At 40.7% G+C, this 26,097-nt stretch overlaps 1 protein-coding gene across 2 annotated transcripts in view; it reads right to left on the reverse strand.

Moving 5' to 3' along the window:
• SMARCC1 (SWI/SNF related, matrix associated, actin dependent regulator of chromatin, subfamily c, member 1) overlaps positions 1-26,097 on the reverse strand; it is an 88,430-nt gene that overhangs the window by 25,712 nt on the left and 36,621 nt on the right. Inside the window, exons 15-23 of one of the 2 annotated variants that reach the window (XM_009323142.1) lie at positions 25,713-25,826; positions 24,802-24,955; positions 24,378-24,491; positions 22,106-22,165; positions 17,052-17,310; positions 16,222-16,383; positions 6,347-6,402; positions 3,808-3,922; positions 2,769-2,923 (exon numbers count right to left, since the gene is read on the reverse strand). In XM_009323142.1, coding sequence (XP_009321417.1) covers positions 2,769-2,923; positions 3,808-3,922; positions 6,347-6,402; positions 16,222-16,383; positions 17,052-17,310; positions 22,106-22,165; positions 24,378-24,491; positions 24,802-24,955; positions 25,713-25,826 — 1,189 coding nt within the window. The remainder of the gene's footprint in view (positions 1-2,768; positions 2,924-3,807; positions 3,923-6,346; positions 6,403-16,221; positions 16,384-17,051; positions 17,311-22,105; positions 22,166-24,377; positions 24,492-24,801; positions 24,956-25,712; positions 25,827-26,097) is intronic. The other variant, XM_009323141.1, reaches the window with a different exon arrangement.

A 26,097-nucleotide genomic window follows, 5' to 3' on the forward strand; every position in this document is an offset into this window, starting at 1 on the left:
AGGCTAGATGCTTCACCTAGCTTTTGTTCCCTGAGGCCAAGAGCGGATAAGACAGTCTTTCACAAATGAAACAGAAGAAATAAAGGTGGCAGATTACACAGAACTATCTAAACTAAGGCACACAACGGGAAAAACTAAGTCCTGTCATGCATCCATTCAAGCATGAGATGAAAAAGGTCCCACAGTCAGTTTCTCGAGCAGCAGCAAAAAGGAACCAATTAAAGACATAATTTGATTTGCCTATAGACAGAAAAAGGGATGTAGCTGCCTGCAAAAAGAAGAAACACGGTTTTAGCAACAGGGTCCCTTCTATTCCTGAATTTTACGTTTCTAAACACCTACACATGAGAAAGCGGTTGATAACCGAAGGCTTTTTAATTCAGTAGGCAAAGGAAAGTGCTGCTATGGTACAATGGTTAGTGGTTGAAGCATATCAGACTAGGAATAATGCTTAACAGCAAAGTTTGCTACCCATGGAAAAACTTATGGACAATTATAGGAGGTTTTGCATCACCGGCAGTTTTGGTATCAGTGTCTTCTAGAAAAGATGTATTCAATCACAACTACCTCAAAACAGAAATTCAGAGAAGTCATGGGATCAGTGTTATGCATGAGGTCAAATTATGACCAGAACAGTCCTTTTTGGCAGTGTAAGTGATGGATCAAGAGCTACAGCAGAAGCTCTGCAGCTCAATCGCAACGGGACAAAAGCTAACAGCAATCTGCAGGAGAGAGGACATTTTCTATCAGGTGCTACTTATGGCACAGAAAATTAAAAATAGCTTACATTGATTTAGGAATCCGAGAAGAAAATTAGGAAAAGAGACTTAAATAATTCTAATATTGTTTGTACAGAAGCCATAACCTGTAAAAATGCATTTAAAATTGTTGCTCCATTCTATACATAGGAATATAGTCTCACCCCTAAATGAACACATTCACTGGATACCATTTCTCAAATAAGTGGCTTCACCAATAAGCTGTCCTATCTCAAAAGAACAAAAAACTTCAAGTGCCTGCCTTTAACCCCTATTTCTCCTTAGAAGTCAACTGCACTATTCCTCCAATATAAAATCGTAAGGAAGACAACTCCGTAACAGCTCTTCACATGACCAGGTCTTGAGTTTATTACGAAGAACCGAATTACTCTCTCAGACAAGATACAGCTCACTGAAAGCCTTAATATTGTCTGGGTTTTTAAAATGCAAGTGGAAAGAGAATTCCCTGAACTTGAATTCTACTCTGAAGTGTGAACATCCTAATTATAATATATTATTTTCTGTAATATAAAGCTAAAATTCTTCTACAATATTATTATTACCATAATGAAAACTGCCGTTAGCCAAATCCCTTCATCCTCTAGCACTTGTTATCACCAAAGGAAGGAAAGTAGGAGATCATCTTTATTTGGAGCAAGCAGCCTTCCATAAAATAGAGATTATATTTCATGCCTCCTTACATATATGCATGTTTTTTTTTCAACTTGGCTGAAAATATCTGTAAGTCTGACGAACTGAAAGTAAGTTACTCTCAGTAAAAGAGCTTGGTGCTTGGAGCACCACAGGTTCCGATGCAGACAGGCAAAGAGATGCACAAGGGAGCCAGTTAGGACTCTGCACTTCAATGAACCTGAAGTTTGTCTGCAAAGTGGGGTTCCACACAGCTAGGGTGCCTGGCTTTGACACTAAGCAACGCTGAATTCATGCAACTTGTGATTTTAGAACCTGGCTTGAAAGGTAATAACTAAAAATATCCTCAAATCTCATGGGTTCATAAAGGAGGGACTGGATCATCATGACAACACCTATCATCACACTATCCTCGATATATATGAAGCAGTTGGGAAAAAAAGTCTAAAGTTAAAGTTGTAAGTTTCAAAGATCAAGACTGCAAGAGTCAGTATGACACATGCAACACCTCATTATGTTCACCATTGTGTCCTGGAAATCCATCAGGAAATAAACACCATCCATGCTTTACTTTTGGTATCTATAAAGTAGGTGACGTGGAACATGGCACTGAATCCAAGAGCGATTAAGAAATCCAAGCTACAACTTCAATCCAAAAAAATATGTAAAGAGAAAACAGATTTTGAAAAAGATATTCTGAAAGAAGCAAAGGCGGTCTGGTTCCTGCAAAAAGAAAATGAAAGACAACATGCAATTAGTAATTACAGGGTAAAGAAAAGCTATTAGATAGGACGCTGATTCAAACCACAGCTCATTAAACTTCTGTTTGCCTGTCTTAATGATACAAAGACAAGAACATGTTTTTGACAAACGCACAGTACCTCTTAACAAAAAAATCATTAAGTTGTCTATAAAAAATTGCACTGCTAGAATTGAACATCGCATTGTTTTTACAGACAGAGTCCAAGCACAGAAGGCTTGTGCGAAGTCCACAGAACAGCCGGTGGCACAGCAAAAAAGGCAACATAAGGGTTTTGCCACCCAGACCTATGCCCTCAGCATTACAGCCAGACCTATCAAGCAGAGAAAAGTCTTTCCAAAAAATGACAAACACATTTTGGGGCTATTTCTTAGGGATGTTCATCGACTTCATAATCATAAAAGTAGCCGCCTAAATTAAAATTGTACACTATTTCACTTAGGCGTTCAAGCAGAAGAAATTGAAGAACACAGTTGTGCTCCTTCAAGGTCTTAGAGATTAGAACATGAAATCGCACAGATCTGGAACAAAGGACCATTTTAAGAAGAGTTCTAATGTGAACTGGAAACCAAGCCAATGGATATTTGTATAAAACAAACCTTTGCTTTGGTGGCAGCTGAGGCAAGGGCAGCAGCTGCAGCTGTAGCTACGTTTCCTTCCGAAATTTCATGTTCCACTTTCTTCTTCCCAGCCTCGTTTTCTTTGTCTTTGCTTGCATCAACGTTCTCCTTGTTCTCTTCTGCCTCCTTTTCTTCTGGAAGAGATTTACCGCCAAGTTTGTTACGTGCATTCTCCCCTTGTTAACAGTATCGTGTTAGGACAGAAATTACACTATGCATGCTGCTATTAGTCAAACAAATTAATTCATCCACACACTGTCACATTCCTACGTTATAGTACTGCTACTCATCCAAATGCTGACAGGGGAACAATTCTAGTCTAAGAGGATCTGATCCAATACAGCAACTTTAAATGCTTTTGGTTTCCACCCTGTCAATTCAACTTCTGCCATCAGCTTACTCTCATCAGAACAATTTCAGCTGCATTTCCCAATCAACTCCATTATTATATCTACTCTTGTATGTAAACCCTAACATGTCTTGTTCTACCTGGTGCTGAAATACTGAATGTTAGTTCCAGGAGAAAACAATATAACCATGTGGTACAAGGGCAACATGTTAAAAATAAATAAGAATAATGTCTTATGTAGGAAAAAAAAAAAACAGTACTCCTGCAGGGTCTGCGTCACTTCACAGGGAAACTGAGCTAACATATTAGCTTATAAGGGTAGAAGTGAGCAGTCCCATTTCTTTGCATCAAAAATGATCAAATGGTGTGCAATACAGGCAAAACAAAATAATTTATGACCTACATGCACTTTGCTACTGCAACTTCTTCACCCAGTCACTACACACAGTGACAGAATGCTCAGCTCAGGTCTAAAATGAGTTCAAGAAAGAATTTAGTGCCTAAGCTTTGCAGTGAAATTAAACTAAAATATTTACTACTGAACCATGAAGCAGCCTGATGTGCAAGAGGAAATATTTCTGCCACAGTTGAGTTTATAGTCTATTCCAACCACTTTAGAGGAAGGCTATTAAAGCTAACAGAGCTTGAGGAGCAGCTGGGAACCATTACCTGGCTTGGTGTCTGCAGTCCCTTCGCTATCTTGCTCTTTTTCTGGATTTCTCTCATTTTCTCCTTCTTGTACTTTATCGCCTTCCTCAATTTCACTCTCCGCTTTGTTTTCAACCTAAATGGGATGAAAGATTGTTTGAAGAATGAGAGCTATAGAAGACATTCACTGCTAACTTCACTTATAGCTTTCAAATTAATTCACTGTCATAAAGGAAGAGATTAAATTTTAAAGGTTGACTGCTATACTTAAGCCCATTTTGACAATCGTATCCAAAATCTGAATAAAGTAACTGCTATGCTGGACGGAAGTCTATCAGGTTCAGTAACCCAGGCCAAATTTCATCGGAAGGTACAAGAAATCCTGAACTAAGATGACATAAGAACATGTTCTTTCCCTATGAAAATTGTACTGTAAATTCTGCTCTATTCCTCTCCCCCCCCCCCCCCCCCCAGCCCCATGCTGCCCCCATTTATTCCAGTAGTTCGTGCATAAGTTTTATATCCTTTCCAGTGTCTGCCACGTTAACAATTTATTGTTAACGGCATTCACCTATCCACACAGCTCCAAATTCTGCAGAACTCATGGTCACAACAGCATCCTGTGGCAAAAAATGCTACAACTGAATTACATGTTACAGGAGGATGCTTCTGTCCAGGAATTGGTGGAAGAGAGCAACGTTTGCAAAATGGAAGTAAAATAAAAATATTTCTTGTTAAAATGTAGCTCCCTTAACATAGCATTAATGAAATCAGCAGCAGCTTCATGCTTAACACCAGAAGCATCATTTTCCCCTTGAAAATACTCCAAACTGACCTGAATGTTTCTCATTTATTCTGCTCTACAGAACAATGCATTTTTTTAAGCTCTGACCAAGTCTTCTACACTTACATCTACCTAAGTGTACCTGACTATTTACCAGAAAGGCAGCAAAAGATCTATCTGAAAAACAGAGTGAGAAGTAACATCAAGACTACACTCAACAGCCATTAGGTTAGTTTTATTTCATTCATTTGACTGAGGAGGCAACACAGAAATACCACCTGTTGCTGCAGACTCAGTAAGTGCCTACTACCATTTATTTAGCAGGGGGATGTTCTAATTCCAGGATATTATTAGTTTAATTCCGGGTCAGGTCGGAAACAATCACAGCCAGTGCATTTATTGTAGACTATCTGAAAAGAGGTACTGTGTTTGTAGACACGGGGTTATAAAAAAAACCCCAAGCAACTGCATTCTTGTAGGCACTCTCAACAGGTTGAAGGAATTAACTTCTAAATATCTGATCTTGATGGGCAGGATGCATCACACCTAACATCAAAAGTATACAATACATCTATAACCAAGAGTTAGCCCAGATTTCTTGCGAAGAGTTTTGTTGACCAGCTCAGCTACGGGCACCTTCCTTGAGTCAGACAGATCTCATCCTCCCACACCCACTAAGCCACATGCGATAGTGCAGATCAATCAGATAACGTAACTTGCATTGTCACTGGAGAGCTGCGATGCAGCTGGGGCAACAGCGTCACTCAGGTTGTCTGTTCAGCTCCACACACGGCACTCACAAATGGTTGCCAAACACTGCGAGTAACCCAATTACTGGGTTACTCACACATTTCCCGGAAAGCCCTGGCCTCTCTGATCTTGTCAGAACTGAAAGCTGCCTTCAACTTTGGGAAGGCAATTTGTCACAAGACAAACTTCGAAGTGATGCTTGCTTTAGACCACTACCAGCCATGAACCATAACATACCAATGTACTTCTGCAGCTTAAGTCTCTAATTCGCTTGATACCACCCAGTCCCAACCTTTTTTTCTCAGGACTAGAAAACAACACACCGACATCTCATTCCTCGTTTGCCCAGCAAAAGAAACATCTCTATATGACGCCTCTATGCACATGTCCAAAGAAGAGCAATGAAGCTGGAGAAGGGTCTGGAGCACAAGTCTGATGAGGAGCGGCTGAGGGAGCTGGGGTTGTTCAGCCTGGAGAAAAGGAGGCTGAGGGGAGACCTCATCGCTCTCTACAGCCACCTGACAGGAGGTTGTAGCGAGGGGGGGGTCGGTCTCTTCTCCCAAGTAACTGGTGAAAGGACGAGAGGAAACGGCCTCAAGTTGCGCCAGGGGAGGTTTAGACTGGATGTGAGGAAAAATGTCTTTACTGAAAGAGTGGTTAAACATTGGAACAGGCTGCCCAGGGAAGGGGTGGAGTCCCCTCCCCTGGAAGTATTCAAAAGACGTGTAGACGTGGTGCTTAGGGACATGGTTTAGTGGTGGACTTGGCAGTGCTAGGTTAACAGTTGGACTCGATGATCTTAAAGGTCTTTTCCAACCGAAATGATTCTATGATCCTATGACTTGAGAATAAATCACTCCTAAGAAAATAAAGCAGTATGAAGACTGAAAACTGTTCCCTATGGACCCACACACTGACCAGCACACTACCACCTACCTTTCTTACACAGCATTTTAGAACATAATAACTGAGGTTTCTAAGTGTCAGAACTATCTTTTCAGAACCAGTGTACTGAGCCAAGCTTACCTTCTCAGATTGTTGCCCATCTGTCTCAGTTTCCATTTTTTCTTCTTCAGCTCCATCTGAGAAAAGAAATAAGTAAAGTATTTAGAATTGCCATAATGTCCATTTATCATACTCCACATTTATTTCAGGGTTAACCAAAATTTTCTGTTCTCCACTGACAGTGGTTTAAAGAAAGCCACAACACTAAACTCCTGGAAGACTAAAAGCTTATTATACCAATTTTAGTTTAAAAATCAAGTTTACTTGCCATTTTAAATTTAACTGGTTTTTCTTTTCAGTCCAACAAGCAGGACAAAACATTAAGTTATCTACGCTCTGCTGAAACACCCAGTCTACCCACGTAGAGAGGAACCACCAAATCTACCAGTTTTAGCTACATAAAGGACAGTTCGATGCACAGTTCTGCAGTATTCAAGTCATACAGTAATTCCCATTGGTAAGTTGCAGTATTATAAAATGTTTTTCCCAATACATCCAATTTGATTCTGTAGATAGTTGTCAGTTACATGATTAACCTCAATTACAGTGCTGCCAGACTTGTCATTCCTCCTTAGCACAAGATCCCCTGAGCTGCTTTCGATGAAAGGTCTATCCAGAGGCCTTGTCGTGTGTTGCAGGTCAACTGAAGATTTAAATTCCATTTTGCAGGTGGTACAAATACCAGAATTCCCCAAAGCAGTCTTCAAAATAACTATTCAACACCAGAGTAACATTAAGCACTAGCAAATTTGTTAAAGCACTAATACTGTTCTTAAACACTAAGGATCTCATTTTTTCTGGCCCCAAAACCACTGGAGTTCCAGGCAGCGAGCAGTTACCCTCCGCATCGGTTTGATGTGAAACCCTGCACAGTGAAACCTCATTTCACACCCTTTGTACCTGCTGCCCTGCGTACACGTGATGACCAGCTGGTTCTCCAGTCCCGTACGGCTCTCTTGTGTTGTTCCTCCAAACACATTTCTCCCAAAAGCACTCTGAAATGTATCCAAGCCCTCAGAAATACATTCAAAACAAATGTTTGAGTCTGAACTGAACAACGAAGCTTAGATCAAAGAAACTGGCCCAAAAGGTGTAGTCCTATGGTAGATGTTCCTGGACAGCGCTCTCACTCAGACCTTGATCATCCGTTCTCTTGCTTCTTCTTCAGCTGTAGTGATACCAGTACTTGTGGGTTTGTACTGAAGAGTGGATCAATGAAATAATCCAAGTTAAACCCTAACATTTTCTTTGCCTTTTCACTGAAAAAAGCTGTACTGCAGCTCCTCCTCAAGAGCCCAACTGCAGCTGCCTAGTTAGGTGCTAAACAAGATATGAATCACTTTTGAGCACAAGAGCTGGTTGTTGGTTAGATACAAAGCAAGAAAAGAACATAAATTACCAGCTGAAAGCTCAGAGTTTCCTCTGCATCCAAATATAGCCATCCAAAAAATGAGAAACAGAGCTGAGGCTGAATGAACACACCTCCTGACAATGTTGTCACAGGACAGCCTGCTCGACTCCCAGCTTTTTAAAAAGCATGCTTTCCAAGATGCTCTGAAAAACCAGAGCTGAGTTGCACCTTCAGTGCTAACGCTGAAAAAGATAATAGCGTTGGGTGAGCTCTTCTCCCCAGTGGCTTCAGGTATTGCCGACAGATGTTGTAAGATGTGCAGGGCTCTCCGTAAAACCACCAGTTGCGTTCTCTGGGCAATAACAGTTTCCTGGACTGCTCCAGGAGGTAGAGCCTCAGCCTTACACCATGACCTGAATCTTCAGAGGAATCACACGAGACAACCTCTGCCAAGACTGGCTCCAAGACAAGGCTCCCATACTGGAGTCATGAAGTACTTCCTTGTGGAAAGAGAGAAGCATGCCAAGCACGTTCTCAGGAGGAGACCTCTACAGAGAGCAGAGGCAGCTCACCTACATCACTGCAGCCTCCGGTTCTGAACTGGTCATCAAAAATCTCCATCTAGTGTGTGACCAAAGAAGTCCTCCTCTCCTCAGAGGCCAAAACAGAAGAGTACAAGTAATTTGGGAAACATTCATAAGCAGCTACAAGCATATAATATGAACTATTGTGATACTTGGAGGGTTCTCTCACTGCCATGGACGTGTGGGTCTGGAGGGCACCTGCTGCCTCTTACGCTTTCATGTTGGGAACCCAAAACAAGTTTGCCAGACACCCATAAAAACCTGACCTTGACCACAAGCACCCTGAGAGTGCCCCTACTACCAGGCATGAAAAAACCTTAGCTTCAATACACAACAGCTACGTGCTTCCTGCTATTGCTCATTTTGGTTTTTTGGCTGACTAGACTGAGCTCTTCAAGCTTGTAACCTCTTACTTACTGTCTGTTTGGTATTCAAACAGCTATTACAGAGACACCTGAAGAGTTCTGCCAAAACAGAACCAGGCACCCTTGCATTACAGATTGTTTTCTGAGTAGTAGCTGACCAGTTATCATACCGTCTAACTTTAGCATCTACAGCAGAAGACTAGATAACAGCCTATCTGGTATACGAGTGAGACCAAAATGAGGAAGAAAAAAAAATTAAAACGTATGTGTTACCATGTGCTGGATGCACGCACCTCATAAGAGAAGCATGTGTTTTAACAGCAGTTAGTATCTTCTTGTGCTTAGCACACATCTCTTGGTGCTAACCCTTGGTTCATTCGTTAAGTCATTCCTTTACAGAATACTTATTTAAAAGGTTCCTACTAACGATAGCAGGCCTCTGAGATAAGAGGATAACAACAAGCATATTGATGGAGAATACCATGAAGGTGTCTGAATAATGTACTACTACTTCCAGATATTTTGCATATGGATTGTTTAAAAGTCCAAGAAATCCCCATTTATTTGCAGCACCCAGCTGTTCTGCAAAAATGCACAAGAGGGGAGTGTCAGCACAACCTCGTACTCCTTGTGTAGGACCTCAGAACTGCAAGAACAGAAACCGTAGTACAATTTAATGTACAGGGGCGTTAAAGAAGGAGCTTATTTAGATCATGGACTCCAACACATGCTGCTACACCAACACAAAACTCTTGGTGAAAAGCATCCATCTCTCATTTTCTGGCTGGTGTAGGGTGTTCATTTTCAGTAATCCTTATTTTACTGGCAATTCCTGTGTGCTACACTGAAGAAAAACAGGTGTACAAAGTGTTTTGCTTTAATAGCAACAGTTCTGTAGAGAAGTTTTTACAGAAGTCCCTTCCATATATTAGCAAAACCTACTAAAATGTCTGACTGAAAGATAATGGTTTTCCTCTTGGCTTATTTTAAGGTGATAAACCTACTTATCTGAAGTATCTGCCACCATAATTCAATTTATGGAGACTGGGGACATACCTCCTCAGAAGTTTTATTTCAGAGTTAGGATTTAGTGACCTAATAATGTCACAGGGAAAATCTAGATTAGATTTTGTCAGACAGCTATTTCAAGCCTAGAAGCAGAGCTCCAAACTGGGCTTAAAAGTGTCATCCCTTCTAGCAAATGAAAGGGAAAGCTTTACAAAGAAAGCTTTATTCTCTCTTTTAGCAAAAAAAGTGAAGAAAAAGTGCAGAACACTCCAAGTGTGCTTGGGTTGGTAGAGTGGAAGATCATTAGCTCAAACTAGGAAAATACTGCGCAGGAATACACAAGTTTTCATTCTGGTGCTGCTTAGCCCAAACACCAAGAACTTCAAGATTCCTAGTATTGGGATACAGTGTAATTGAAAGAAAAAAGTCTATCATTTTGTATAAACAAAAACTTAACCACAGGGAGAAGTGGAGCAATTCTGAAGTTCTGCTTCCTACAAAACTCCAAGTCAGAGTGAAACAGGCCAGAAAAGTTCTCGCCTGTGGACAATTTTAAGTCAAAATGGGGAGGCTTCTGTTTCTTAAAAGCTCATGACTTGATAATTTTTTCACTCTCCTGGAAGACAAGAACCTGGAGCTCAGGTTCTCTAGTCTACAACATGGCTGAGCAGAGACTCAAGTCTCAGCATCCCATACCAGCAGCGAGCATCTTGACCATCGGGCTACTATCTCATCTGTTGAAGGCTCATAGTCCAAAGGAGTTCCCACAGAAACCTGCAGCTTCACATTTATACTCCGAGGGAGGGGGAAACATTCCCTAGAAAGTTCTTGTCACACAATTGCACATGATTTGCTCAGGAACACAAACTTCACAGGTGACAATACTCCTTGCTAGATTTGGATTCACATTTGAGAGAAAGCTGTAAGGCAATAATCATGTAAGCTGCCCCTAAGAATGCCATAAAATAAAGTCCTATAAGACACAAACTTTCCTCTTCTACCCAAGAAGTCAGCTTGTTCTTGTGTCTTTTAGGTAAGACTGAACTCCCTTTCCACTCTAAACTCAATTCTGAATGTGGGTTTTGTTTTCTGATTACAACGCATTTCAAGGTTTCCCATCTTAAGGTAAAGTTTTTCAGAACAGCAGCATCCAGCAATGCATGAGTCGCTGCGGCAGCTGAGGACACGAGCACAGGATGAATTTGTGTACGTTTACAATGTGCTACACATCAAGCATTATCATGGATTCTAAGTGTTTGCTATTAATTCTCTACAAGTATTGGGGCTAGTTTTATTAAATATTCATTTTTTATTTCATATACTCATAGAAAGGTTTCGGTTGGAAGGAACCTTTAAAGATCATCCAGATCATCCATGGGCAGGGCCATCTTCCACTAGATCAAGCTGCTATAAGCCCCGTCCAACCTGACCTTGAACACTTCCAATGATGGAGCATCCACAGCTTCTCTGGGCAAATTTGTAGACCTATCTGTAGACCACGGTAAGAGTTGTTAAGCAACTACTGCTGCGGAGGAAGTTCCACGGCAAACAAGACACCCCAGAAAGACAAACTCCTTCCCATCCACCCTTTAGAGAAAATTTTCTCAAAGAAAAAAGCACATAGAGCATCTCACAGTAAGGAAAACTGCCCTTGGACTCTCCCTTGCGTCATAATACATTTGATGGACTCTTTCCAAAACGAAGTGTTCTTTTATGTTACATAGGGACACATTCAGCTACAAAGAGAGTCAGAGGTATGTATGTGTGACAGTAAGATTATTGCGGACATCCCAACTTCACTTAGGTTTCCTAGTCCTGGCTGTAATAATAAATGTTCTTTTAAAATTAGGATGACAACTTTAGGCAGGTTGTAGTCAATGGTTTTTGAAAACTGTTTTCTCGTATTAGCTACTAAGCCCTTATTTGCAGTGACAGCGCTATGCCTCTGCACTTCCCACTGGCATAAACCATTCTGAACTTGTGTACATCGAGGGGACCGTGCTGAAATACTACATGTATAAGGAAAAAGAAAATGAAAGCTATCAATTATTAGTTTGGGGGTTGAGTAAGTTTACCTGGGTTGAAGCAGGTTTCTGCTTCTAAATTACAGGCTATTGAAAGTACCTCAAACCAATTAAAAGTCCCGTAAAAACTAATCTCTAATTCAAATATGAAAGGATTGGGAAAAAACCAAAACATTTCTGACCCTCTGCATGAGAATGACAGAAGTGACTCCTGCCTTTCAGTTGGATATAAACACAACCGTACTGATTTTCCTGTATGATCTAATGAGGTTAATGAAAATACATAACTGATAATGCAAACAGGAATTGATCAGTTCCATGTCCCTATTACAAAAGGGGAAGACTTAACTTTAATGAGAAAGAGCCTGTAATCCCTTTTACATGGCACCAATGATGCTCTTTAACCCTCTTCAGCAGGTTTGGTATTATACCTTGCAGGCTATGGGGAATCAAATTAGCAATATTTCTTAGATCAGCAAGAGGCAGATGGTTGCGAGACACCACAAGACATCTTTCAAGAAGGAGAAACCACTTGCAGACCAGGAAACATCACCTCTCCGTTCCCCCCTTCAAACCTGAAGCAGGAAATATTTTCTGTCTCTATGGAAGCTTGTTCCGTTTTGCGTATTATCTCCAAGAACACGGAGCCTCATTTTCTAATACATGAAGAACTTATAACTGACTTCTGACAAAGCCCACTGACTTTACAGAGAAGTTAAATTGACTTTAGGTCAACAAGTAAAACTATAAAATATTTCCATGGTAAGAATTTACTGCATTACCAGCAAACAGACACTTGCAGCATAAGCAGATACATAACCTCCATTGTCATTGGAAGAACAATAAGCAAAACCCCACATATAAATGCACAGAATCACTAGCATGAGTTTCAGCTCAGCAAATAGTTTAAATATGCCCTCAAGACATCCCAGCCTCCTTTGTTTTCACTAAGGCAACACACACAACCTGTCAAAAGTCAGGCTTGAATATTAATATTTAATTGAGAGGAAATATACTATAGCTATGGAAAAATCCTGGGTCTGAATATGACAATTACGCTATTATCTAAACCATAATTTACATTTTCCACAGTAAGTCAGGACTCTGCAGCCACCAGAGCTTCCTCTGTTTCTGCTTCACGCAGCTTGTAGGCGTACAGCACAATAACCAGGTGGGCTTCCATGAAGAAGGGTGGAGAGTTCACAGAAAGCTGCTGCAGCTTTCGTGCGAGCTGCACGAGTCCATCACGAGAGGATTGACGGGCTCAATCCTCCAGCGGCGCAGAACTAGCTCACAGGCACCTGGATACACGCAAAGTGAATGAAGTACTCGGAGACGCTTCATTTTAACAATACTTGCATTATTTCAGAGTTAAAGCACACCCTGGAGACCAGAAGAGAAAGCATCCTGCCAAAAATGAAGTAAAATAACTTCTCCTGTGTATGTATACTTGTGTGTAGTTTTCTAGTATGTGTATTTGAGAATGATACAAAATCATCCATAAAATATTAAATTTAATCATCCATTTAAATCGCTTACAGTTGTAGCAGACAGTAAATCAGACCACCAGTCCCTCAGTGCTTACTGTCACAGATGAGCTACAGCTTGAAGCATCCATACACTTGTGTCAGCGGAAATACTTTCAGTGAAATGCTTGTTAGAATAAGACCTAAAATGCACAAGTAACTGCCTCCAACACAGGCACTTCAGCGACTGCCTCGTGCCTCATTCAGTGACTGCATATACGTGCAATGTAGTTAATCACCTTTGGAAAGCCATTAAGAAAGCACACATACTCAGTGAAGACTTAATTGAAACTACTAAGTACCACAGGCGTACAAGGGTACTTCCCTTCTCTGGAGCTTAATCACTAGCCTAATGAGCTACGATCCCTTGTTTGCTCTCCTCAATTCATTTTCACTAAAACAGATGCGAAGCATCTTCATGTATTGCACTCTGTAACCTACAGTGGGGCACTATCTTGAAAAGCAAAAGACAGTGTCTACCATGCTTACCACAGCGCCTGAAGCACTTGAGTCTCCCCTTAACTCTACTGAAGCCTTCCTATATCAATTTAAAAAGGAACCATCCCCAGCTTTTAGAAAAACTAACAATGAAGACTTAAAAGAGGAGATTCTTGCAATGTAAGCTCCTGCAATCTGTTCTAGTCATATTTTCCCGTTTCGCAGTCCACATTGCCTATAATTCACCAACATTAAGAGTTTTTAAATCATTATGGAGCTATGACATAATTTTATTTCTAAAATATAACAACTGATGAACTTTAATTGTAGTCCGGAACCCTAAGTAGATCTTTTTAGTTCTCCATAGTGACATTTAGATATAAAACTTCAGGTCTAGCCATGCAGAAACACAGCTCCATTTCAGCAGTTGCACACCACAATGCTACACTTCGACGTATTAAACACACCTCTGCAAGTGCAAGCTATGGATTCCCCCATGCCCTCCAGTGCAAAGCTGTTTTGGAGGTGGAAGGCACCGCAGATTGTTGAGTGACCCAGTTCACTCTTGCTGAGCAGCTCCCCCAGGGAGAACCATCTGCTGTTGTCCTAATTTATTCCATTAGTCACAGCCCAATACAAATCGCATTAACTATAACAGGACAGTATTACTTCTAGAACTCACCACACAGCTCATTCAGAAATAATCGTGTTATGGTCATCTGCTCTCCAACTCCCCATATTAAACGACAAGCACTTCAAAATCTTTATTTGCAACTTGTGTGCAAATTCTCCTGGAGAAAGGGCTAACCTACAGACCAGCAATATCACCGATGATGTAGCAATGGTAAACTTCCACAGTCGTGCTGCAGGATTAAGAATTAAGATTCAAAGCAGCATAGATGTCAGAGGTCCTTAACATACTACAGTGAAGCCTGTACTTGGAGAATATGGAAAAAGGAAACAAAGCCCCAGTAAGAAAGATTTAACCTAAGATGAGCTTATTTTAAAATAACTATCAAATTAAACTTAGTCCCAGATAGAATAACACCTAGATTTGTTTTATAGTAAACTTGAAAATAAACCCCAAAGCCTTGCCCTTTCAACAGGGCTTCGATGCTTGCTGTCAGTTTTGCGCAACAGAGCATTGCAGAACAGGGAGAAGCAGATATTCCAGATGCTAGTGTTCCCCTTTCCGCACATACTCCGCATCTTCCCAAAGCACCGAGCTGCCTCACATCAAGTCTATCCCACTGAGTGTAAAACTGAAAAATGTAACAGAAGGATTGAGTGGTCTGATAACTTCTTTTCTATTTAAAAAAATATCTTAATCAGTTAAGCGGTACTTTTAAATCTAATTTAGAAGTGTAGTTTTACAATGGACATTAAGTACCATAAATAGCAGACGTGCGTCTTCACCTGTACGACTAGCAGTTGGTAACTGAACAGCACTGGAACACAGAGGTCCCTTACGATCCCATCACACAATCTGGCACCTTGCTCATGTCTCTAGAAGGGGTGACAGCAGGTCAACTATGAGATGCGCAAGCACAGCCCAAATCAAACCTTCCAGTCAATCTAGATTACATGCTGTTCAGTTTTACCCAAAGCTATACGTGCCTTTAAATATCTAGTCACTAAATTCACCAAAATGATTCGTGATAAGCTGAACAAAACAGCAGCCAACAATGCTGGAGAGAAAAATAAAGATCTACAGACAAGTCGGTAGATCTGTACCAAACTCAAGAGGTGAAAGTCTGAGACGGTCAGTAGGTACGTAGCAAAACACGCGTGTCTACCCATTTTACCGTTGAAGGAGAGCCAAAATAGGGTTAAACAGAAAGGGTTACACAAAGTGGTTTCACTTTATAGGGAGTTGCCACAAGATACACTTTTACTCTCCATAGTAATGAATAAACAATTTGCACCTGTCAAAGTTTCAGATAAGAGACTTAATACCAGAATATCTGCTGAATACTACAAGAAAACAGCTCAGTTGAAACCGAGCTCTAAAACAAGAGCTTGCTAGTATGGCAGAGGAATGTACAACAACCAGAGCCAAGAATCGTGGCATTATCATGTACCAGTCTATCTTTTTATTATAAGTTCCTCTTCTGCTGCCACCACGGTTAGCAATGTACTCAGAGTACAAGACTTGCATTAAAACTGGTTACCAAAAGGTGTGATATAACATTATAAATTCAGCTGCAGCACAAAGAGCCAATAAAACTCAGTTTGCTTATCGTAACTATAATGCTAGAAAGGCAGCATCCTCTAACTACTCCAATACCCAGAGAATTGGCATGAAATGTTCTGCTCTGGTATTTTTGCCCACTCAACTCTATGCATCCCAAGCAATGGCATTTCCACGTAGTCAGAGTAGGAAAACAGATTTCTGAAACTAAAGCTGGTCCTAAGTTCATTAATTCAGTGGAAAGAGTTAGTAACCCTGCAGCAAGCAGAACTGGAATGACCTGTCACACTCTCCTTACCCGCGATTCCCGTCTCGTATTGGAGGTGAACTTACGGTTTATTATGAGTCAGAAGAAAATGCCCAAGGAACCTCATCTGCAGAAATTTCTGCATTTTGATGGACAGCCTACCGATTTTCTCTGGCTCATCTGGACCTGTTCCAGCAATGCAGCTGCTCTCTAGTCCGTATGTTGGATCCACCTTCCCAGAGGCTCTTGCTGCTTCTTGTACTTTCTTTACATGAGCTTCAACAAGCTCCAGCGGTACCTCCTCTCTGACTCGAGAAAACTCCTCTGTTAAAAATGACACAGAAAGTGTTATATTGCGAGGGTTTTAAGGGAAACTAAAAGTTATGATTTTCTCAGATCAACGTGCAGGTAAATCTCGTGACAAAATGAATTCTCAAATATTTAAGTTCCTTATTTTCACATGAGGTAGTTAATTTTCTCTCTCAAACGTGGTAGGAAATAGTCTCCTCCCAATTATGTAAAACTGTCTTTTACATGGAAAAATAAGGAAAAAAGTGAAAGGAACTATTTCATCGAGTTTCTTAGAGGACCCATATAACTTCACAGAAATAAACGAGGAAAACTGAAAGTTTAGCGTTGTGCATTTACCCATAGCTAAACTAATGACAGTGGTCACAGTAACACCAGCTACTAGGTGGTGCTTGCAAACACTGTCAATAGTCAGTGAGCACAGAAGGGGAGTGCAAGCCATCTTTAGACACTCCGTGGCCTTTAAGAGCTACTCTAACTTGCCTGTAAATTGGCAGTTTCAGTAACAGCAGAACACAATACTGGCTATCAGTAGACCTGTTTTCTACATACACGTAAACTTGTTTTTACAACTTATTGCCCACCCTGAAGAAACTCTAGAAACGGTTGATTTTAAGAGCAGACTAACAGAGAGCAAAGTTGTAGAGACAGGGCGAAAAAAAATCGCTGGGGCAAACTCATACCTAACGCGGCCTTCGCTGCGGCTGATGCCACCCGGGGATCCACCACCGATGCCAGAAAAGCAACGGTACTCATCACTGGATTGCCAGATTGGCTGAAAGGTACGGGCTGGTAAGCCAGCGGGCCCAGAGACGCATCGGAGTTCTCCAAATAGGGGTCTTCAATCGGAAGTCTCAGAAAATGGAGAATGCACTCATCTTGGGTACGGCTCCCAACATGCTCTGAGACTTTGTTCCAGTCATCTTTGTACATCTCCAGAGCCTGCAAAAGATGAAGATCGTTGTATATACATTGACTGCTCGGGGGGGGAACCCAAAAACAAACCTACTTTATGCAAAAAGATTTTCTATACTAGTTATTTTGGTGATGGAACAATAAATCGGGATCAGAAAACTATTTAAAATTGTATTTTTTCTGGTAGCAAAGTTATTCTGCATAAGAAATACGAACATCTCACTGGGACATCAGCTAAATTTAAGCTGCAGGGATCATCACACGAGTTTTATGCTGTTACTGTATCAGAATTGTCAGAAGATTTGGGATTTATGAATAATATTTGCATACTTAGTGTTTCCCCATTTTGCTTTCACATGAAAAGCTTTACAGAGAAGTAAGTTTGCTTGTCCTACCAAGTCTCACCAATTCTTTTAATTCCCATAACTACTCCCCCTGAGGGCACTCTTGTGTTCTCTCACTTATGTCTTAACACACTAAGCTCTTTGGGGCAGGAACAGGATTTATTTCACACATATATACTAGCTATGATGGTGAAGTCCAGTTTTTAGATCCAACAGATGTTATGAAAATGAAAGATCATCAAACCAGGGGAAAAGAGGAAAATATGGCTGATATCATGAAGCCAGAAGAGATCAGTTCTCTAGCAACTGTTTAACAGTCTGATTTTTGTTATGCATTCAGGTTAACAAATTATCAGGTGGCTTATCTACGTAATGAAGTAAGAACTTACAGATTAAATCAAAGATTTTGTAATTCAGAATTTCAGTCGCTTTTAAAGTTACTTAAGAAAAGTCTTAACAAAACAATTTAATAACAATGAGCTACTGAAGTCCCTGCACTAGTTTTTCAAAAACTAACAAATTAGTACTGTAAAAACCCAAAGTGGTAGCCTAATAGAATATTATCCCTTAACAAGCAGGGTTTTTTTTCCCTAAACACTGTTTTAGTTATTTAAGTATTTGGATAGCATAAAATAAGTGCTGAAGTATCCTGAACCGTTAACTTTTACATTACTGAGATGATTCACGGTGCAGTCACCTAGAAAAAGTAAAAAGCCATTTGAGATCTAGGCAAAATATGTTGAACTTAAAAGTGAAAATGGGATCTGCAACTCACAGGCATAACAGAAGTCTTCTGAAAATATTTAATACCAGAGGCCTGAGCAAGGGTGGTAAACACCTTTCTGTTTGAGTTGCAGATCCCATTTTCGTTTTGAACTTTAACATATTTGGCCGAGAAGCCAAGCTGGTTTTTTACTTACACTGTACTTACCCTACAACAAACAAAGGTAACTAGCTTCCGCATCGCTTCACAGCAAGCGAGCGGACGTTTTAGCAATAACTGGGGAAGGGGGAAGAACAGAGTTTGAAGTAGGTATTATTAGACTGCTTGGAGGATCCCCGTGATATGTCCTTACTGACTTGCTGGCCATCAGGCAGGCTGCCTTGGACTTTAAGGCACCCGTCTGGAGGTATAATATATTTCAGAAGACACAGAAATCCTCCTCCTCCTAAACTAACTGCTCATGACAACCGAGTTTCCCCAACTAAGCAGCATGTCCATTTAAGCATGAATGTTAAGAACAAATAAAATTAATAGCTTTTCAATACTTGAGATCTTTCCCACAAGGCTGAGAACTACCAGAAATCTCAACCTTCAGGGTAAGCCGCAAGACTGACTGAACTCTCCACGTGCACAACCTTTTGCAGCATAAAGGCAGAATTCAGAGCAAATGGGCTGCTCAACTGGACAGCATCTGTCGGACATCATGAGGAAGATACATCCAACACGTCTGAGTAGTACACAAAAGGACAGAAAGTTAATATGCTGGATGTTTCTGCAGAGTTGCTAGTGACGAGTAGAAGACAGAAACTGAGCCAGCAGCCTCACGTGTTAAGAATTCCCCAGCCTGGGAAGGGACATTTCCACAAAACAAGTTACTACGTATATGAAGGTTGTGCACTAAGAAGACGTTCGCCTGCAGGACTATGTGTAAACCAGTCTTCTTCATCAACGCTAAAACATTTTCTCTCTCTCTCTCATAGCTAGGTCTCACTATTTAAATTGGGTGGGAAGGAGGGAAAAAACCCCAGTGTATCTTCAGAAGGCCATTGGTTCCCTGCTCCCTCCCTTAAAACACTGGGTGTGAGATTAGCTGGGCAAGTACCAGCCTACAGGAACACTGTGCTCCGGCAGAGCTTAGCTGGATGGAAAGAACAATACAGGAACTGTTGAAGACCATGAGCCAGACAACATGAAGGCTTCTGAAAGCTCAATGGAAAGAACAATTTGCTTTGGGAATGAACCAAGGACAGACTACATTGGACAGCCTGGTCCATGCCACAGGAATCAACGGTCCCTAACTGCTTATGAACCGTTCTCCTGACCTCTGTCTGATCTTGCCCAAGTGTTTAAAGAAATGAGAAACTGCTTAGTTCACTAGGTCATACTCATGGGAAAATATTTCTTCAACCTTCATTTCACTTTCCCTATTTCATCTCTGTGCTGTGCAGTAAGTTATATGTCACTGTCTATCCATTTTTAATCACACTAGCATATCAGTTCTGCTTTTCATGACCACGCAAGGTTTTTTTTGCTCATTCTCCTTCACTGCTTGTTATTTTTCTGCTAGACGAACTAGCTCTCACAATAGTTGTCCTTACTATATATAGCGGAAAATGCACTTAACTATGCACGAATAGTACTCCGTGGAGATACGGAGAAGCAGTGTGGCAGGGAAGATGATTCTGGGAGCAAAACAGTATTTCCTCCCCCCAATTTATTCACTCAACAGGCGGAAGGACAATAATTATTTTAGATAAGATTTATTCTTTGGAACTTCACTGCATATATATTTGCCCAAAGCTACCCTGAGGATTTAATTGGACTGAGCTGGCTTGTTATAGCTGAATTACTTATGCTTCAACTAATATACTCTTTACTGGTTTATCCATGAAGAATGAAGAACAAAAACATTACTAATTTAAACACACATTAAATAGAATTGTAATCTCAAGACTTTGGGGTTTTTTGTTTTGTTTTTTAAAATAAGGAAGAATGTCATCTGGGTTATTTCATTAGGCTACTTCTTGCTATGTACGACCATAAGCTACAAACGTACAAAAGAATGAATTTTAAATAATACTACTAGTAAGCAAAGAAGCCAGCATATCAAGATATTAGTCTTGTTTCTCCATACAAGAATGCCATGAAAGACATCTTAGCTGTTTTCACCCTATAAACAAATTTTTTCCATGTGCCAATAGAAAAGTATTGTCTAAACAGTGCATATCAACCTAACATAAAAAAAATAATATCTATTTTTGCTGTTTGATGAACACACTTCCATATCTGTGAAGGGTGAACCAAAGTATGCTGCTGATAAGGCACTTTGGCTAGCTCAGAAAAGAAGCCACACACAGAAGCTGAGTATTGTTCAGCACCGTCAAGCACTGTCAAGATCCATTGTCCGTGCTTTTCCTTGTGAAATTACCTTTTCAATGGGTTTACTGACACATGTAAAGACAAAAAAGCCAGAACAATCACACAATTGCAGTCTGCTTTAAGCTCTCTCTTCAAGTAAAAACAAACACAAAAACCAACCCCAAAACTGGAAATTCTTATACCAGAACCCTGGATTACATAAAAGGAAAAAAATCAACCACCCAACCTCTACATCAAGAAAACGTTCCTGTAAAAGAAAGCTAGGTAGATGATAATTTCTTTACAGGAAGCAGCAGCACATTAATTATTTCAGGCCACCGAGATTCTTCTTCTGACGAAGCGCTATGAAAAACAATGCTGCCCTGATGTCAGTGTGAAAGACTAGGACATGCTTCTGCAGCACACCTCACGTGATGGTTTTCATCCTAGGCTGGAACTCCAAGAGACCTGACAATTACCATGTGGTTCAAGAGCATCAGATTAAGCAATCTGGGGACAAAAACCTGATCTAGTGTGCCGGCAGTTCTTTGAGCTCATTTTTACAGTACCTGATTTGAATCATCTCATGTATATTTCTTGTAGACTTCCGGAAAAATCTTAAAGAATACATCAAGTGCAGCTATGTGGCAAAAAGAATGGGTAGATGCATGGGATTAAAGAGTTACCAAATAAAGAGCTTCCCTTCTTAGTGGCAGGGGACAGGAAACAGCCTCAACTGTTTCTTAACAATTTAAACTTCAAAAATTAGCTGTTTCCCTAACATGCTATGGCACAGCCAGGAATTTGTAAAGATTATCAGAATTTCAAAGTATTTATCTTAGTGGCAGGTAAGCCATTACTTGAAAGGCATTTATTTCATACTGTTAGTAATTTCTGTTTAATGAAAAGACCTCTCTGCACTGCAAGATCTGTTCTTGAGTTTATGCAAACATTCTTAAATACTTAATTTCTGGCTTGCAGGTACAAGTTAGATAGAACCGAACCTTAAAGTACATGACGCCCCTCTATTACATAGATGTTACTGCCATCTCTTTTTAGTAGTAACTTCCTTGTAGCCATGACAGTCAAATAAAGAGATATGGTTTCAAGAGACAGCTGTAACCTTTTACCAATTTAAAAGCCATAACCACAACAGACAGGCAGCCATGTATACACAGATACTCAACCGCTCCCCTCCTCCGGCTACACCAGTTGAGTCCCAAGAGATTGCTCCCCACTATCAACTCTGCTTTGCTATTCCAGTTTCTGTAAAAGCATGCAGCTGTCATCTAACTCCACTTCAAAAAATTTATTAACCTACATGCAGAATATTACATGCTTTAAAAATCTACACGTTTTGATTTCCTAGCCTTTGGTTTTGCCCTCATGAACTTACTTCTAATAGCAGCAATGTCTCTTGTTCTGTCCATTCTCTTCCAGCACTTGCACCTTTACTCTACAAAAGACGGGGAAAAAAGTGAAATACAGGTCTTTTTGCACAGAACTTTTTAGAAGAAAACATTAAAGAAAGGGGAAGAACCTGTTATTTAATCCACTCAAACATGTACCTTTCACAATCCTCCTACTACAGCTAACCAATCCCTGGTTATCTCGTACTTCAGTTCACATGTTTTACTTACGTAGTCAAGGCACACAGGCGAGTACATTCCTGCAGTCTCTGCGGAGGCTGGGGGTTACAGATCCCACCTTCCCAACACGCCTAGGAGAACCTGCAACTCCTCTTTTATGCCAAGCCAAAGCAAAGTGATTTGGTACTCTTTTCTCCTGGCTCCCGGCTATCTTTGCTTGCACATACAGTAAACAGAAAAGCGGATTTTCCTAAATAATAAAAACCCTTAGGAGTGCTGATGGCATTCTGGTCAGCTTAACTTTGGCCAGTAAAATTAAGCCAAGAACAGAGCAGTTTACACAAAGCATTCTACAGTTCACACCAAGGACAGTGGCAGCCAACAGACACAACGGAATATCTAACCCCCTCACCAGCTGCCGTACAGCCGAAGGAGGCTGCTGTCTGTTGAGGAGACAGTATTACTTGATTCAGGCACACCTGGGATTCTCTAAGCTTAAAGGGCACCTTTCTCAACAGAACAGGGTTTATGTCAGTGTAACTTTAGCCCTCGTTAAACCTCTGCTTCCAAGGCAGACCGACGGGACCGGGTAAGGTGCATGCTGGTCCAAAAAAAAGTTTATCTAAAAGTTCATCAGTAACTTGGTAAAAAAATAATAATAAATCTTTACAAGTGAGATGAGCTATCTGAAAAGACAAAGTAATTACAGCAAGATAATCTGCAAATTTAGCAATCACTTGCTCCAAGGGTTGCTGCTCCCAAATCTGTACCTCATGGTTAACTCCTGGGATTTTCTAGAAGTTAAAAAGCTCTTGGTGAAAACTTCCCTTTCCGTGATTACAGACACCCTAATCCATTACATGTCAAATAAAGACAAAAGCAGGTTGTTGCCTGCTTATGAAAGAATATTATCTAGATTGGATGCCTCTATGCAAGACCACAGCAAAAGGAAAAGGGATTTAGGATAAGTAAATCTGTCCTATCTCAAGATGCATTTCAAACAGATCATCAACCCACAGAGAACATTAATCAAAGTGAGTCATCCAGCAGCTGATCAGTTATCAAAGAGGCTGGTATGAACAGCCAAAAAAGCAATTGCCACACACATAAAACAAAAAGGGAAATCAACTTCTGCAAATAAATCTGCTTGAGATCATCATTACAGATGCTTGCAAACAGAACCAGAGTCTAGACCAGTGAAAGATTTATGAATTTGGTGAATATTTATACCTCCCTAAACTAAGTGAAAAAGTCACTCCATGAAACGCGATATGGAATTGGGCTTCATAAACAAATGCTGATCTCTAGAACTGTTGGGTTTGGGGATTTTCTGGTTTTGTTTTTTTAAATAGTTATCTCATGATCTCCTGGGACAACGAACACCGTACTTACAGAAACCACTTACATAGAATTAGCCTGATGTCAGCCCAAGAGAGGCACTGATCAGCAGAACGCTACAGACTTCCAGACTGAAGGCTACGCTGAAGTAATAAACTGGTATTCCTGCAATACCTCCAAGCACACACGCAGGTATCAGGGAGCAGGAGGAGTTAAAGGCAACAGGTTATGGAATTACCGACATCACTGCAACAGTGTCTCAAAACTTTAACTATACAATACATTGCAATGACACTGCTAAAGCATCCCCTGCAATGGTTTTGTGACACCTTTTGTAATCGAGCAACTTTCTAGTGCTGTCAGTCTGGAAAACCCTGCTTAGAGTTGTAAAACAGGATGGTTAAAGACTCCGCTGAAAGATCTCTGATTCTGTATTAAATTATTGGATAATTTGTTGATTCTGAACCATTCAGGTAAAATATACAATAACATAACAAGAGTTCAGTGTCCGGAGACTGACAGTATTGACTAGCTGAGGATAGGTACATGTCTCTATTTCTACAAAATCCGATCTCCAACACAACCATCACTGAGGTATCTTGGCATCCTACATTGAGATAGAAGAAATCTACAACAGGAATGTTAGAGTAACACAAGTTACCCAATGTCACATCTAGTGGAGGACACTCGAGGAAGAAACCTTAATAGAAGGTGCAGGGGAAAAAATCCCAACATACTTGCCTTTGCTAAAGTCTTTTTTGAGTAAATGTCTGTGCGAAGTCCAAAGTTCTGCAGATCAGTAGGCTTCTCTTTGTTTTTCTCAGGAAAACTCAACATCTGCTGAGCAGCTGGAACCTGTGAACAAACGTTACGAGAGAAAGGTGAGAGGGGCATGAATTGAAAGTTATTCAAGGTTTTCAGACCAGTGTTAAACAGAACACGGACTAAGTTGAACATGCGTCTACAGAGATGACTTTACATAATATCACTTGCACACAATGCTAGCAGATTTGTTTTGGAGATTCCGACTACCTGAAACTCTCAACCTAGACCAATAAAAAAAGGGAACATTTCGGCAAATCGCGCGCAAGTTATTCTACTGAGATGTTGCATGGCACTGGCTAGAGCTAAGGCAACACACTTTAGTGCAACCTGCGGGGCTCACCTGCGGAGTGCGGATATGGAGAGGCATAAGTCCAGAGGGTGTATCAGCCAGCACATTGAAGTGAGGAGTAGGGGGAGGTCCCATTGCCATGGGACGGCTTTCTGGATCCACTTGGTAGTTAATGAGACCCCACTGCTCCAGAAAAGCATGTACTCTATGAAACAACATGACAAATTAAAACCTTAAGAACTAAAGCCTTGCTTATGCTTGACACTGCAGAAAGGAGACAGCAAAGGAAGAAGTTTACGTTTCTGGATCAAACACAGATCCAGAACCCTTCACTAATTGCAAATAAAAATACAAATCACATAGCACGAGCTTTGTACAGACTTGACTGCACTTCAGCATGTTGTATAAAACAGAACATGGTATTTTTGGTCATAGATAACAGGAAATTACTTAATTAAGGACAAAGGCAAAGCAAAGCTAGGGCTGCATGCATGGAACCATTTGCAGACAATGTATGGATTGTGAGCGCTGCACAACCATTGATTTGCTTCCCTCATCTATCTCTAGCTGTTCTTCACTGAATCGACATTTAGCAAGTTCCAAATTTCTAGGGCTCTGCTGCACCTCACAGCTTAAGACTAGGCAAAACAAAACTCACAAAGCTGAGTGGCAAAACTGGAATTTCTGAGAAAACTCCACATACTTACTGAACAGCAGAACCTAAATAATCACGAGTTAAGATCCAAACTCTGTAGGCATGGTTCAGCAAGCAGACAGAATATTATAAATAAAGAATAGTATAAAATAGTATGGTTACCATAGAAGTGGGGAAACACTAATCAACAGCACCGTGGCTATTGCCCACACCTATGATGTCATACTGGAACACTTCCATGTCTAATGTAGCTCCTATTTCTTTTTGAAAAAGTGAAGGCAGTGGCTGAAAGATCCATGGCTTTTACCTCATGACAGCGCACACATCTCCGGTCAGATTTCTTCTGCAGGCAGTGCTGGTCAAGTACTCTTGAGGGTTTAAGCGATAGGTGTCAATCATGAAGTTGCGGTAAGCCAGGTATCTGGAAGACAATTGATAGGTAGTTCATTTACATTGCTGTCTAACAAAGTTTCAAATATGTATTTTAGGATTCACCTTCTCCAAACACCTGTATTGCTGACAAGCAAACACCAACAGATAATTTTTATTGATAAAATTTAAGAATCATGTACTGGGTTTGTGTGGACAGGTTTTGGTAGCAGGGGGGCTACAGGGGTGGCTTCTGTGAGAAGCTGCTAGAAGCTTCCCCTATGTCTGACAGAGCCAATGCCAGCCGGCTCCAAGATGGACCC

The sequence above is a fragment of the Pygoscelis adeliae genome, unplaced genomic scaffold (genome assembly GCF_000699105.1).
Source record: "Pygoscelis adeliae isolate BGI_AS28 unplaced genomic scaffold, ASM69910v1 Scaffold444, whole genome shotgun sequence".
Lineage (NCBI taxonomy): Eukaryota > Metazoa > Chordata > Aves > Sphenisciformes > Spheniscidae > Pygoscelis > Pygoscelis adeliae.